At 45.1% G+C, this 15,792-nt stretch overlaps 2 protein-coding genes across 10 annotated transcripts in view; one reads left to right on the top strand and one right to left on the bottom strand.

The window, feature by feature from the left end:
• Window positions 1-9,011, top strand: part of STXBP5L (syntaxin binding protein 5L) — a 184,668-nt gene extending 175,657 nt beyond the window's left edge. For all 9 annotated transcript variants that reach the window (XM_042031704.1, XM_042031707.1, XM_042031708.1 and 6 more), the window contains 6 exons: window positions 696-935; window positions 1,833-2,193; window positions 3,156-3,321; window positions 5,115-5,226; window positions 5,603-5,823; window positions 6,825-9,011. In XM_042031704.1, the coding sequence (XP_041887638.1) occupies window positions 696-935; window positions 1,833-2,193; window positions 3,156-3,321; window positions 5,115-5,226; window positions 5,603-5,823; window positions 6,825-6,866 (1,142 nt within the window). In that variant the 3' untranslated portion in view covers window positions 6,867-9,011. The remainder of the gene's footprint in view (window positions 1-695; window positions 936-1,832; window positions 2,194-3,155; window positions 3,322-5,114; window positions 5,227-5,602; window positions 5,824-6,824) is intronic.
• POLQ (DNA polymerase theta) overlaps window positions 7,320-15,792 on the bottom strand; it is a 59,811-nt gene continuing 51,338 nt past the window's right edge. The window contains exon 30 of the mRNA XM_042031700.1: window positions 7,320-15,276. Coding sequence (XP_041887634.1) covers window positions 15,163-15,276 — 114 coding nt within the window. The 3' untranslated portion in view covers window positions 7,320-15,162. The remainder of the gene's footprint in view (window positions 15,277-15,792) is intronic.

Here is a 15,792-nt window from a genome sequence, read left to right as displayed (position 1 = left end):
GCACTTGCAGTGGGCAGAGCACAGCACTGTCTCCAGCTGGCTCTCAATGCTGCATGCTAAAGCTTGGGCAGTGCCAGCTCACTCTGCAGTTGTTGCCAAGGGCACAGAGCAGGTTTCTCACTTCTCTCCCTGGGAAGCCAGAGTGGATTTGTACCCTGAGACGTTTTGGATACTGGGTTCAGTTCAGCAGTGGGTATCTTTTCCCCAGGGAGCAGTTATTAATATCTTCCCAATAAACGGTGGCTCTGAACGCAGTGCTAGAATGTCCTAGTGATGGCAACAAGAGCAGAGCAGGGGACACGTGCTCTGAAGCTGCTAATGGCATCTCCCTTCATGTCCTGCAGCAGTGAGATACATGGATTAATTCTAAATGCATTGGTAACATATGGGCCTAAAATTATTTTGTGCTATTTAGAACAAGTCCTTTGAGCTAAGGCTGTTGTAAATTCTAATTAGTCTATGCTAATCTCCATAATAGGCAGCTATTTCTAATGCAGATGTAACTGATGAGGTCTGACAGCATTTTCCACACATATACACTGGCAGCAAGCTGGTATCATGCTAGTGTCAGAATGTTTGCTCAGGTTAAGAAAACTTTACTTTCTTTAGTCTACAAGGAGTTTGTCTTTGCTGCAGGTTTGTGCCTGTTCCTGGAGCACCGATTTATGCCTGTTTGCTTATATTTATTTGTGCAGAAAATAGGGAAAACTCCTTCAGCCGTTCCCGAAGCTCCAGCGTGTCCAGTATCGACAGGGACTCAAAGGAGGCAATCACAGCTTTGTACTTCATGGAGTCTTTTGCCCGCAAGAACGACTCTGCTGTCTCCTCCTGTCTCTGGGTCGGAACAGGCCTCGGAATGGTCATAATCCTGTCCCTTAATCTTCCTGCTAGTGACGACTTACGGCAGTCAGAGCCAGTCGTGGTGTCACCAAGTGGTGAGAGTGCAGCTCTTTTCCTGCTTTTTATCTGTCTTGGTACAACGAGGCAATAACTGTGATTTTCTACAGCCTTTTGGGCAGAAATGTCTCAAAAGATCAAGCAATGGTCACTCACTGAGTGGAGGGCACACAGGTAAAGACGTTTGTGAGGGACCAACAACTTCATGGACTGAGACACTTTGGTTGTGTTAGTTCCAAAGATTGCCTTGTGTAGCAGGCAAAGTTACATGTTTCTTGTGAGGACAGGGAAATTAGCAGAGTTCCTTCATATTGTGAAATTACAGTCCTGTTTACAATTCTGTCTGGGATTCTGTGAACAAATTGACTGTCTTAGTATCAGAAAGCTGCAGAGAAGCAGAAGGGAGTTCAGGAAAGGAAACAAAAATGTTGGCAGGTTGCTGTACCAGGAGAGATCCTTGGCTGACTGAGTGACAGATGGTGTAGCAGAGAGAACAGAGGGCTGAGAGGTCAGGTCTGAGGAGAGGCAGTATGTGCTTAAAAAATGGACAAAAATGGAGAATGCACAGGAACAGAGGTTTCCCATGCCCAGTTTGTTTAGAAAAACAATGCTGGAAAGTCACCAGACTTGGAGCAATTTTACTGCTGGGGAATAAATATTCTACAAGTATAATGTAGAGATAAACAACAGGCCATCTTCAACAGCATGTATTATATCCATTATTATAGATATCAGCTGCCTGAGACTTTTCCAGCAGTGGCAGGCTGTTTGTTCACCTTCTCATGTGGTCAGAAAGAACTGAGCAAGCAAGCCTTGTCGCCTTGGCTGGATTAATGTGTGTGCTGTGTTTACAAAAGCTGAGTGTCAGCTGTGCTGTGCTGACAGCCAGCCTGGTTGTGGTGCCAGTGCCAGTGAGAGGAAATTCTGTTCTGCAGGCACCGTCCTGACACTGAAGGGAGCCGTGCTGACCTTCGCGTGCTTGGACTGCATGGGGACACTGACACATCGGCCCTACGAAGTATGGAGGGATCCACACAGTGCTGATGACGGTGACAAAACAAGGAAAAGGAAACTTGTCATGCATTCCCCTTCCTCCTCCCAGGATATGGGTGATCATCAATTTGCAGTCATTTGTTCAGAAAAACAAGCCAAAGTCTTCTCATTGCCTTCCCAAACATGTCTTTATGTGCACAACATCACCGAAACGTCCTTTTTATTGCGAGCAGATGTGGTCACCCTCTGTAACAGCGTCTGTCTGGCGTGCTTTTGTGCCAATGGGCACATCATGACACTGAGGTACTTATCTAACTAATCTTGTGGCAAAACTAAGCAAAGAGGTGGCACAGTGCTGTCGTATTCCACTTGTGTTTGCTCCAGAGTGCCTAGTGCTCTGCATTAACTCCCTGGTGGGTGTGTTTAATTCCCTGCTTTGATGCAGCCATACCTGTTCCTGGGGCTGTCTCCACATGGGGAGTTAAGGCAGGCAGGTGCACAACAAAGGAAGCTCCTTTCTTTTTTTCTATTAATCCCCTACCTGTTACAGTTGATGGATGGTGATTTTTAACTATGATAAAAGAAAGCCCTGATAATTTTGCTCAGTTATGGTGAGTCAGGTATAGAGAAGCATAGAACTCAGCCATAGAAAGGGTACTGTTTATCCTGTGTGAAGTACCAAGTCCCACTCCTGCCATTTCTGAAGATGTTCTGTTCAGAGCACTTGGTTTCCCTTCTTTGTCCCCTTCCCCAGGGAGCTGACTGTGCAGTAGCCCTGTAGTTTTACCCTCACCTTGCTGCACCCTGTTTCCCTGGCCAGGCCATTTAACTTTTGGAGAGTACTGTCTAAAACAGCAAACCACGGGAAGCTGGAGAGCAGCAAAGGCAATGCTGAAGCCTTTGTCCACAGGGTAGAAGCAGGGCCCTGCCAGGCCATTTCCTACAAGTGTCCATGCAGGCCTTGCCCTGCAAACTACCCAGCCATGTGGCACAAGCCGTACCATGCCACATGCACATCCCGTATCCAGACAGTAGCAGAAGTGTTAGGGCCAGGAAGTCAAGGCAGCTGAAACTTCTCCGTGCAAGTGAACAAAGTATGATGGGAAGACAGCATTTTTATGGCAGAATTTTTCAGCTTAGAGATGCACTTTAACTGTTGCAGTTATGAAAAGCATAAACTGAAGTGTTGGTTTAAAATGTGGGCACACAGCAGGTGTACCATGTGTGGCAGCTGGTGACTAACCTGGGAATCTGCTTCTCCTCAGCTTGCCCAGCCTTCGCCCACTGCTGGACATCAACTATTTGCCTGTCACAGACATGAGGATAGCACGGACCTTTTGTTTCACGAATGAAGGGCAGGCGTTGTACCTGAGCTCTCCCACAGAGATCCAGCGCCTGACATACAGCCAGGAGATGTGTGACAACCTGCAGGTAGGGCTCACACCTCACTCTGGTGCCTGTGTGTGGGAGGGGTGGTGGCCTCACTCATCAGGGGTTAATTGGCACTGATGAGGACAGTGCTGCAGGGGCAGGACAGATCTGTTCCTCTCCACTTGCCCTGACTGAATGATGCCAAAGCAACAGAGAGAGGTCAGCAGCTCTGTTGTTCTTTGGGCTTTTTCAGCCACTGTCACCTGCACCTGTGCAAAAAGTCTTTACAGCGTTAGATATGGGCTGGGTTGGTTTGGTTATTTTACAGTGAAAATGCAAATGAAAATGTCTTACTGAAGAGAAGGAATTGTGAGAGGTTACAGGGAGAAACATGAGTAATGGAAAAAAAAAAGAGGGGGAATAAGTTCTGGGTTATGTAATTAGCAGTGAACTAGAATGGAAGTATAAAAGAAATGGTCCTGCCAGCACTCATGCCCTAGGGAATAACATGTGCTGAGCTGCTCAACTCACATCACAGCACTGTCTGTCTCAAGTCTGAAAAGGCACTGGGAGGAGCAAACGTTGCACACCAGCTTTTGTGCACCAGAGAGGAGATGATTTTGCAAGGAGCCAATTTTAAAATAATGAAATGGTTTGACCAAAGTGTCTTAGACTATGGACCTACAGCGAGAGGCTGTTACAAGCTAGATTTAATTTCTTTTACCACCCTTAACAGCATCATGCAACTACCAAGCAAAGGGAAACACAGCCCTTGCTTCTCTGTACTGCTGGACTATGGCTGCATTTATCTTGGCTTTTATGCAAAAAAAGGTTTGCATGGTCATTCTGTGTGTACAGAAAGCAGATGACCCAGCATCACCCTGCTACCTGGGAAAACAAAGCTGGGCTGCATGACAGCTCCACTGAGGCTCCAAGGGCTGCAGTAATTTTTCTCCCCAGAGCAGGTGACTGTGCAGAGGAGCAGTGGCTGTGAGTCACAGCGCAGTCCTCACACTCAGCCCCCAGGAGCGAGTGCTCTGTGCAACACAGCAGCTGTATCTGCCTGCTGAGGCTTGGCTGAGCAAACAGAGCTGAGCAGCAGGGCAGAAACTGTTCCCAGTGCACACAGCCCCACTGGTTTCAAACACTAAAGTGTGAGACTGCACACTTTTCCCATCAGTTTTATTCCAGAGAGCTGGCTTTTCCTGGTACTGCTGCAAATAAATCCAAGCCTGAGATTTGTTTGGGGCGACTGCTCCAAGATGTGGCACCAGAGCAGTGCCTTCAGCAGATGTGCTTATTTAGCATTGCTGATGGCACACTCATGGGGTGGGGGAAGGTTGTATGGAAGGTAATGGATTTTGTTTAAAAAGAGAAAAATCAACTAAATGACAAACCACCAAACTCTGAATTGCTGGCAAGCACTGAGCTCAGGTGTGCTATAAAAAGAAAGCAGGGTCACTGCCCAGCCTGGCTAGGTAATCACTAAAGCAAAATACATAGTACACAACAAATTGTTTATTCAATTACAGTGTCACCTCTGCTGTTTCTAAGCAAAATGTGACCTTATCACTGGTATTTTAATCCTGTATTAACTGCAATTTTTTTTCTCTGGTAAGGAACATGGGGCTGAGCAGTGACAAACCAAGTTCCTTTGAAAGCATGAGTGAGTCTAGTTAGCCCAAGCATTTGTCAGAATACACAAATATTGCCTACACCATGCTGTTCACACAACAGACTCTTTTAAGTTGATTAGATTCAGTGCATGTGGCTTGTTAATGCAAATCAAGAGAACACCTAGAACTGCTGTCACCTCACAAACCTTTTACATGGACTTTTTTCTGGCTTACTAGGATATGCTTGGGGATTTGTTTACTCCTGTGGAAACACCAGAAGCCCAAAACAGAGGCTTTCTCAAAGGACTTTTTGGAGGAAGCGGACAAGCTTTTGACAGAGAGGAGCTTTGTGAGTAATTTCTTGTTCGGGAATTTTTTTGGCAGAAAGTCATTCTTGAGATCCCCTGCCCTTGTCATCTAGGAATGGAGTAGTACACAAGGCGTAGATGATTGATGAAAAGAGAAAGTTGACTGAGTGGAGAAAGGGGAGGGTCCTTGTCCGCCATTCCATAGTTCCTTCACCTTGGCAGCTTCTTTTGGTCAGCTGAGTGGGGGGCACACGACTGCACTGCAGATGTGATGGTGACAGAGCAAAGTCTTCCACACGTGCCCATGGAACGGCATCACTGCTGCAAGGCTGCAGCTCAAGGCTGAGGAGCACTGACAGAGCCAGGCCAGGAGCTCATCCCTGTCTGTCCATCTGTCTGTCCTCTTCTCCTTTGCAGTTGGCGAGGCCACGGCAGGAAAAGCCTCTCGCAGCCTGGCCCAGCACATCCCTGGATCAGGCGGGATTGAAGGCGTGAGAGGAGCCGCGGGCGGGGTCATTGGGGACCTGACTCGCGCACGCATCGCCCTGGACGAGAGGGGGCAGAAGCTGGGCGAGCTGGATGAAAGGACTGCCAGCATGATGGCCAGCGCAGAGGCGTTTTCCAAACATGCACACGAGGTAGGAGCCCTGGCACTCACACCCTGCAACCCTTCCCTTTGGGAAAGCCAAATGTCCTTCTCTCCCTTCACCCAGGCATGGTGTTGGAGGTGTGCTCATGTCAACTGGCATGGCATTCTTCCTGCTCCCAGACTACCAGAATGCCAAAAATCAACTGCCATTGCACACCCCTTCCTTTCACGTTTCCAGAAATGAGCATCCATTGTTAGCCTCTGAATTTAGAACACGGCACTTCTCATCTTGCTTTTCTCACTAATTTGTTATGATTTGTTTTTTTAAGCCACTTAGTGCAGCACATCCATGCAGTAGGGCAGAAAACAGGTAGGTGGATGTGTGTATAGGAACCTTTACAGATCTTACTGGGGAGAGGAGAACAGTGCTAGTACAGCCCTGTGGTGCAGTAATATAGAATAGGCCTTGCCAGGAATAGCTTCTGTGCTTGGAGCTGGAAATGGAAAGCTTTTCCATCCCACGCTGTTAAGACTGGGAAAACTAAAGTGATTTTTTTTGAAGATAAAACAACATCAAAGCATATTTCCCAAAATGAATGTTTTTCATTTAATGTGCATCACATCTCTGGACAAGACCTTTACATTTTTATTGGCTTTTGTAAGTGTGAGGCAGAAAGAACATGCCCTGAAATGCAAGAAGTTTATATATTCAGGGCATATCTACTATGCTCCATAGATAAGTGTCTTTTTATTCCTATAGAAAGCAAGTTCCTTTAATTTTTGAAGAAGAAAAGTAGTTAAAAGGTCCTCAGGAAAAATCTTCTAAAAAACAGCAATAACAGGTAACACTTTTTTAATGTAATAACTATGAAATTAAATATGAGGTCTCAGTGGACTCAAGACCTGCTGACACTGTAAGTGAAGTATTGCATTGTTCTTAATTTATTAATTCTGAAGTTTGATAGTTAGTGGGCCGAGGTCATGTGTGGTCTCTCATCTGCTGGGCAGTGTTTGATTGCCATTTGTTTGGTTTTTTCCCCATCTCTGTAGGTGATGCTCAAATACAAGGACAAAAAGTGGTACCAGTTTTAGACTTTCAAAGAAGCTGCTTGTGGCTTTATTAAGAACACTGTTCAGGGAAGCAACCTTTATTCCCAAATCTACCAGTCACTGGCCAGAGACAGTTTTTTCTCCTAGAAGATGTTTTCCTGTTACTATTATTGGATTCATCACAGTGGACATCAAGGAGAAGTTTTACAGACCGTGAGATGGAAGCTGGAATCATGAGGGTCTTTCCAACAGCTGGCTCATGGGGTGGCCAGTTTTTTCCTGAAAGGAACTCAGCCATCACTGTGGCATGTAGGTTTTCAGAAGCTGTAGGTATGAACTGTGGGGAGTGCATCTGGTTAAAAATATTCTGTACAAACTCGAATGTTAATGCACTTATAAAACTTTGCATGACTAATTGCCATCTTAAAAAAAAAAAAAAAGAGAAAAAGGAAGCATGTTGTGACCGAAGAAAAATGGGATTTATTTCTATTCTGAGAAAAAAAAAAAAAGAAAAAACACCTTAAATAACAAAAATCTTTATTTTTTAAAAGTGACATTATAAAAAGCCAGTACATTTCAAGCATGTTTGCTACTGTTCTCCATAGAAAAATGAGTTGAGCTGCATTTTCTTATCCGCTGTTTATTTCCCTTGAAAAACCTTGCTCAAAATCAGTGCTCTTTAACTCATACTAGAAAAATAAATAAATTCAAAATCCTATGCCCAAAATTTAAAGATTTTGCAGGTAGCTGGACAGGCACTATCTAAAAAGGTCATTAAGACAGTGCATAGATGGTTTATTTGCAATTCAGAGCACATGACACATCATCCTAATCTGTACTTTTAAAAATGTAAAATTCATCTGTTGTCCTTGAAGGGGGCCATGGCACTTTTCATCCCCATGGAGTCTCTACCACTTGGTTGCCTTATTTCCCAGTAGCAGGAATAGAAAACCAGCTTTGGAAACCATTTCTTCAAGTAGGGAAAGCCAAGATGGGAAACCACAGTTCTGTCAAACACTGCTCACAAGTGCTCAGCTGAAGTTATGAGAGGGGACCTGCACAAAAACCCCCCCAAAACCTGAGAGAGAGAGAGATTAGAGCAGCAACACTACACAATGGGTCAGGGAGGAGCATGGAAAACCATTGTCAACATACATATATAATACATGTATAAAGTGACACCATGGGTGAGTGGTAATTTATTCCCTGCTCACACTGCTAAAAGTAATTTGCTTCTGCTTCGAAGTGGCTTGTCTGGTTTTTGCAGTGAATGCTGCAGAAGACTCTGCAACCTGCAGCCACAGAAGAGTGGATTTATTGCCTGTCCATAAGAATGCTCCACCTTAACCTACAAGAGACTCACTGCCACATAGGTCAGGTCTTAGGTTAGAAATTTTTCCAAGATTGGTTTGGAAAGAAGGCACTGAAGGCTTGTTTTCATGTGCCTGGACATAGTTTCAAATTAGAAAAAAGAAAGTGAGGAAAAGCTGGAAAAACAGGCTTTAAAATTTTTCTATTAAAGAAGAGTAACATCCTCTGACCCTTCAAGGAATCCTGATGGACACTGATGGAGACAGGCACCATCCTACTCCCAACCAGACCTTAACTTTACCAGTGTTTGTATGGTCACAGTGTTCAGATGATCCCTCTCAAAGATGTCTTTTCCATCTCCTTCCTTTACCTACAATAAAATACAGCCCAGGACGTTGTACCATCCAGAAAGTCTGGCTTCACAATTGGCCCACTTCACAAGTTAAAGGGTTGGAAGAGATTTTAGGTGTTAAGTTTTAAATTCCCGTTGTAGCACAACAGAATTTCATGATTTACAGGATTTTTACATTTTGCTGTAGGCAGAATGAAAATGATGGCCCTGACAGGTTTAGCTCAACTTGGAATGAGACTCCACAAGTTTCTCTGGGACAGGAGAAACTGCTCTATGTTGTCAGAACTGTAGAAACTTGTGAGGAAAAAGATAGAAGCCTGAGCAATGCCTGGGTTTCTGCTGAGAGCTAAGGCATGGGAGTTGTCCATGCCCCAAGAGGATTTCTCTGTGTGCGTGTGTAAGGATGTGCCAAACTTGCCACTCTGATGCCAATAGGAACTGGCTTTGGGAATTCCTTCCAGTGGCTTGTGCGTGTGAGGAAGCACTGCTCTAAGCAGGCACCGAGAATGAGAAACAGAGGGGAACATTACAGCAATTTGATCTTCAGTTTAAACCTCTATTCAGTGGGCCTGTGCTCTGGCCTGTAATCCAAACCCACTGGTCTCTGGACAGCAAAATCATTTGGGGCAGTATTCAAACTGTCCAGCAGCCAGCTTATTTTCCATTGGGCCCTGGTGTGTGGTGGTTGGAAGCAGCCCCACAGGCTGACTGGAATCATGGGAAGTTGGAAGGAAATTTAAGAGTAACTTTTAACTGCCAAGCACTGCAGCTCACCCTGAGAGAAAAGTGTCCTCAACAAGTCTTTTACACAAGGCCCGACTGACTTTGGCTGCCAACAGTCTCTAGTTTAACACCAGGGTAAAAAAAACCTGCCAGTAGATTTCCATTTGCATTTTTATGCAACAGAGAAATGAGAATTTAGCAGCCCTCAAACTTACAATTTTTAATACTAAACTTTTAAGCAACTTTTCTCTGGTACTCCCCATCAGGTCACAGCTTTCCACTCTTACATATTTTACATATTTCCAGACAGTTACCAATTACTATTTCTGTTAAGTTCACCACTAGTGACTATAATTATCAATTTTCTTGTAGTCTGTAGAGATCTAAAAAGTTGTATATGTTTGTATATAGAACATTCTATATATATAATATATATATGTAATGTATATGTTGTATAAGTTTGTTAGTGCACACTGTTAAATGCTTTCTATCAAGATTTACCATGTATGTGGAAAAAACCCATCACTTAAAAAGTTCAGTGAGGGAGGAAAAACTCTTGCCTGGGTGATTTATTGTGAAATGAGGGGGAGTGTGGGATTTTTGCAAGGCTTGCCCTGAACACTGCTCAAGGCTGTCAGTGACAGGCATGAAGCTGCAGCATTCCCAGCAAGGAGCACAGCATCTGACTCTAAGAAAGACTGTAGGACTGGGACTGGCTGGAGGAAAAGCAAGGACATTGGCTGTCACTGGATGTTGAAATCTTGCTGTGCTTTCACCTCTCCCACTCAGACAGCATCACCTCAAGCAAAATCCTAAGCTCAGATGTATCTTCAGCCTTGCAATCCTCAGCTACACCAGGCCAGATTGGCTGGAAATATTAGTTCAGTTTAAAATGCTGTTTGTTCATTTAGATGCCTTGTTCCCTCACATTCTTCTCTCCAGGAGCTCTGTCATAATCACATCCAAAACCAGATACACAGAACTTCCAACAGCACACACACCTTTGGGTTTGACCAGATGTTTGTAATCTTATGTCTAGTGCTGTAGATAGACAGAGAGAATGCATTAAATTAGATTATTTATAAGTCTGCAGAGTTGGCAAGTCTTCAGTGAAGTACAAGCTACTTTATTTATTAATAAAAAAATTAAATTAATTCCTAGAGCTTTAACTTCAGTTGCAAATCTTGAATTAAAAGACATGACAATTGAAATTTTGAGAATCAGGTTTTGTTTTCTGTTATTACCTGGGGGGAGGTTTTAAGTTTTTTACAGTTCTGCAGTTCAACTATCTACATCAATTAGTCATTCCTCACAGTACCAGGACTGTAACAAAAGCGTGTAACAAAAATACTCATATTTACTACATGTATTGTATACAATTATCACATAAACCCTCCTCTGAAACAGTTTATACTCCTTTTCCAGAATCCCTTTCACACCACAGCATGGGCATTGTAATGCAGGTGGGCATAGAAACCTTTTTTCTTTTCCAATAGAAACCACTGATGCTTGAGAGCTGCATCCAACCTCAGGCCTCCTTCACATATAACCTGTGTGTGTTGTAGGACAGGCAAACCCCCAGTTTTTGGTTAATTATGCCCCTCAAATAGCCTGGGCCCTGCCCCATCCATCCTTTCCCATAGCCCAAAGGTGAATTCAAGCACAGCATATTTCAGTCTTGAATGTTTTTTTGCCTTGGAAGGGTCTGGTAAGAGCACACTCTCTCTCATGAAGGAACTGCCTGTGGCCATTCGTAGTCAACTCTTCCTCTTAGGTGTATAAGCAATAGTCATGTAAATGAGTGTTTCCATTCATGTGTTTTGTTTTGTGATTAAATCAACAAATCAAACATTGTACTTTTTTAAATAGCAACGAATATTCAGATTCAGTGTCAAGGAAATGTGGACTGAGTATGTGTGTGGTTTGTTAACGAGTCATTACCTGTCTCTCAGAATGAAGGCTGATCTGGGGTGAACCACACACTCCTGTGCTAGCCATGTCCTGTTCCCACAGGTATCCTAAATCAGCATCACAAGACTAAGGCATCTTAAAGTGAGGCTGTTTCGAGCCCCCACTAACAACCAAAAAAAAAAAAAAAAGGGAAAGAAAATAAAGGAAGAATTGATACTAGTTGGTGTAATCTCTTTTTTCCAACCTCTACTCCTAGATTCTTTATAGTATTTCAAAGGGGCATGGTTTGTGTAAAGCCTTTGGGTGGAGCTTACACTTCTCATTCAGGAATACAAAAATTGCAGTCCTGCTTGTTGCTGGGGTGGGGATGGTCACCTCCCTTCCCTCAGGACCTCGTGCCAGGACAGAACCGTATCCCAGCTTCTGCTCCCATGCTCCATTGCAGGGAGCTCACGTGGAGCTCATACCAGCCCCCGGGAATGTTACCAGCCTTGGGCCCGGGCTTCCCAGCCCCCTTCCTGTCACTCCCACTCCAGGGTAAACACAGTCACGCACAGGCTGAGCTCTCAGAAGGGAGGGAGTGAGCACTTCCCAACAGCACATCTGAATTGCTCTGCCAGGAGAAGCTTAAATGTCAGCCAAAGGTGCTGAGCTCCCAGCTCCCTCTTGTCAGCTCCGTACAACTCTATTGATGAAACGCAAGCAGCATGGGAGAAAGGCAGAAGGATCAAACCAGATCAGATTACCAGTGTCATTATTAGTCACCTGCCTGTCACTGCTTCCAGTAGCAAGGGAGAAAAGGAAAGCTGCAGCAGAAGGACCCAGGCAAAACAAGCTTGTGGTCTGCATGTGAGGAAAAGCACCAAGAGGCTGCAGCAAACACCAAAGGTGTGAGTTCTGCTACCAAGGCTGGGCAAGTTCTGCCCCGTACCAGTAGCCAGCTGAATGCAAATTGAAGTCACTTTGAGCAGAAGGCAGATGGGAACCAACCAGACCGGGGCTGCTGACAGGCTCTCCCGGTGAGGAGCTGGGTCCTGCAGGTTCCCATCATGTGAAGACAAGGCACTCCCAGTGACCACAGCTGCTTGCCAGGACTGCATCCCAACCAGATTTGTTTTGGCAGGCAGACACACCCCTGCTGGTGCAGGAGCCAGGCAAGGGCAGTGCAGTAGCAATTCTGGGTGCACCAAGGGACAAGGCTGCCAACAGTTCTAACAAACAGAACTCTCACTCCTTCTGCAGCGTTCACCTGTCCTTGTCCCAGGCTGTGCTGGAGTGGGCTGTGAAGAGAGAGAAGCACACAAACAAGCTGAGGAACTGAGCAAACACTACCAGATGCATCCCATCCTGACCACACAGAGACTGAGACTAACCTGCACTCTGCTTGTCAGGTCCTGAATTAATAAAAAGGCCGATTTCCAGCTAGGCTTCAGCCCATCAGAGGTGGGGGAAAAGGAGCCCACAGGCTAATATAGGTGAGTAATGTGAGTGGCCAGGCTCCTTCTACCACGTTCAGAAAACAACACATACCCTTTTCTGCACTTCTGGCCAGTGCCTCTGCTTACCTAACCTAAGCCCTCTTCTGCTTCCACTGCTCAGTCTCACTGAGAGTTAAAGTCTAATCAGAATTGAGGAATGTAAATAGCAGCAATCAGACAACAGCTCAGAGCCAGTCCTGGTAACACAACTCAAACGCCACAGTGGCTACCTCTTATCTTCTCATTGCTCCAAATTACTGCTTAATTAAAATGAACCCATCGAGTTTGTTAGTCAAAATGAGTTTGGGTACATGTTAATCCCCTTACCAATTAGCACCACCCCCTTCTAGAGAGCTTGCTGAGAAATAGGGGTGAGATCCATCCTTTGGAAATTCTGAAGGCAGTGTGTGGGAGGGAAATACTGTAACGTGCCAAAGAACAAGCAGCCCAAATGACAGCAGCCCCAGTGAGGCCTGAAATACGGCACAGGTGTGTCACCACAGGACACCCAGGGACAGGAAATCATCAGGCCATGTGAACTGATAATGAGTCCAAGCCAGCATCTTCACAGGCAGAGCACACAAATGGTCAGGCACCAGGGTGCCACGGCTCGGATCTATTAACAACAAAAGCTTTAATAAACTAAGAGAAAAAAACAATGCTGTGGATAAAGAGTTCAGCCATCAGGTGACAGATGTCATAGAAAGCCACGGCATAGAGCAGGCAGGAAGAAAACAAAAAAAATCTCAATGTAAGGTGGAACACAGAAGGGGAAAGAAAGCCAAGAGGGTGCTGAGCAGGGCAGTCACAGCAGCCCCACCTGGGGCTCTGGCTCAGGACCACGTGTCCATTTTGCTGCACAAGAGGCAGGTGGTGGATCAGAGTCTGGCATGCAGCCTTTGGTAGGGAGGCCCCGTTACCATCTTTGAAAACTCCCTGTGTTCTCCAGCCCTCAGTGCCAGGGACTTCTGATGTCGGGATAATGGCCCTGCCAAAAGTGCCGCATTTGAAGTTAACGAGCTCGAGCCCCCTCTCAGGCTGCTGAAAGCCAAGTCTGCATCCTCTCAGATCAGGCTGAAAAAGCAGCTTCAAAAGTACACTGCTTACAAAGGAGCCAGCAGAAGTTCAGAAATGAAAGAATAATTAGGGGCTTGAAAACTTCCCACAGGAGGCAAGAACGGAAAGATGGAGATTGATTACATTAGGGAGGAACTGCAGAAAAAAGACATGATACAATAATTAGAGGCATAAGGAAGATGACGGGAGGCACTTGTCCTCCCTTTTCTTGTAACACACAAGGGCTAGACGATGAAAATGACAGAATTCAAGGTCAGGCATTGTGTGAAGTTAACAAAAGCAGCTGAACTTGTGTTACTGTCACAACTGTCTGGAAGGGAAATGAGAACATGTGATGTGAGATTTAGCCAGACCAGAAGGTATTAGTGGGGAGAGTAATGCCAAATAGTGGCAGATTAGTTCCCTGCAAGCTCCTTCCTTGCCCCTTCTTTTGAAGGATCTGATCCCAGCTCAGCTTGACAAGCCCAAACTCCCAGGAAAACCTTCTGCCTCATCACAGGGTCAGAGCCAAAGACACTGAGGCAAAGAGTGGGAGAAACCTCAGCAGGTTTTAGTGGGGCAGCCAACAGGCAGGTGTGAGGCTTCCTTAGGAGAATGGTTTCTGAATGAAGAGCCACAGGTCACCCACCATAGTGTAATGACTCGTCTCAAACACAGCAGACCTCAAACTCCAGCAAGGCTGCCATGTCAGCTGGCCAGACTGAGCTGGTTTTCTTCTTCACAAAAATATGCATTGCCATTAAGTTTTTAACCAATTCATTGAGCTTCTTTCTTTAAAATGTTTCTACTGGTGATTTTGTATTAACTCTAAGAGACTCCAAACAATATCCCTCTTGAGGCCAGTTTGCAAGGCAGCAGCAGGATGGATTACAGCAGTCAGTCACCGAAATGCTTTCTTAAAAGTCAGAGGCCAACCAAGCACAAATTCCACTTGCTGTGAACCCTGCACAGCTGCTCAGTGAGAAATCCCGCCAGCTGCAAAGCCACTTCAGCACCTGAGTGTCATCAGCAGAATCCTGATAGTACAAGATAATCCTGGCAGAGGCCTGCAAAATTCTACATCAAGTGCAACCACAATGACTTTTTTTGCCCTAGACAATTACACACAAGAACTGCCAAATTATCTTTGTGCCTTGTTTTAATAAAGTAATCCAGCTCATTTCATGTGTAATAAATTCATTAGGCTTTGGAGGTTTGTACAAGATCAAGCACACTTTAACAGAATTCATTTAAATACCCTTCTTTTAACAATTAATCATTTCACAGTTTTGTAAACACGCTTCAGTGCTCTGACTGAGCTCTGAAGGGTTTTGGCTTGGTGAATTCACACCATGTTCCACCACGTGTTTCAGAAGGCAGCTTGTTACCCTGCCAGTAGGAACACAGCACAGGAGGATCACACTGCCAGCAGGTGATCACAGGCCCTCGCCCTGCCCGGTCCATGGTGCTTCTGCCTCCTCACGCATGGGAGAGCCACACAGCATTGTCACAGCTCCAGGTCCTGCAGGTCTCCCCAGCTGGGGCCAATTTTCACTTTAACATTCAGTTTCACCAAGAGTTTGATGGCGTTTTCCATCTCGTGCTTCACGATCTGAGCAACCTAAGAGAAAATGTCAGGCATCAGACACACACACAGCTTCAATGCTCTGGGTTTCTGTCAATAGCTGGGGCAGGCAGACACCTGGAATTCTCTCCTGCATTTATGTGCACTGACTTACCACCAATGGGAATGCAACCAAATCCTAATTGGTGTTTATGAATGGAGAACCTGTATAAAGCCAGTGAGATTTTATGCAGCACAGAGCTGTGACTGGTTCTGCAGTGTTTAAGACTACTTAGAAAAGAGGCCAAGATTAACTTTCTATTAAACACTTGAGAGTCCTGCAGAGTCTCATCTTTCACTCAGCTGCATAACTCTTATGTGTTTCATGGAATCTGTTCTGAAAACTTCAATGTACTGAAAGTAAGACACAAAACAACTTTGCCAGAAGCAAAGAACAGTGGCTCCTCCGTGCTGTGCCAGCATGAAAAGCACTTTGTGAAACACAAACTATAAACCTCTGGGAAAGCAGGTCACATTCCATGTGGGTGCTACAAATACTGTCCAGGTTTCCCC

Source organism: Corvus kubaryi, unplaced genomic scaffold, assembly GCF_017639235.1.
Source record: "Corvus kubaryi isolate FWS band 111438036 unplaced genomic scaffold, C.kubaryi_AGA036_p1.0 37341, whole genome shotgun sequence".
Lineage (NCBI taxonomy): Eukaryota > Metazoa > Chordata > Aves > Passeriformes > Corvidae > Corvus > Corvus kubaryi.
Note: the sequence above shows the minus strand (reverse complement) of the source record. Positions and strands in the feature narration are given on the sequence as shown.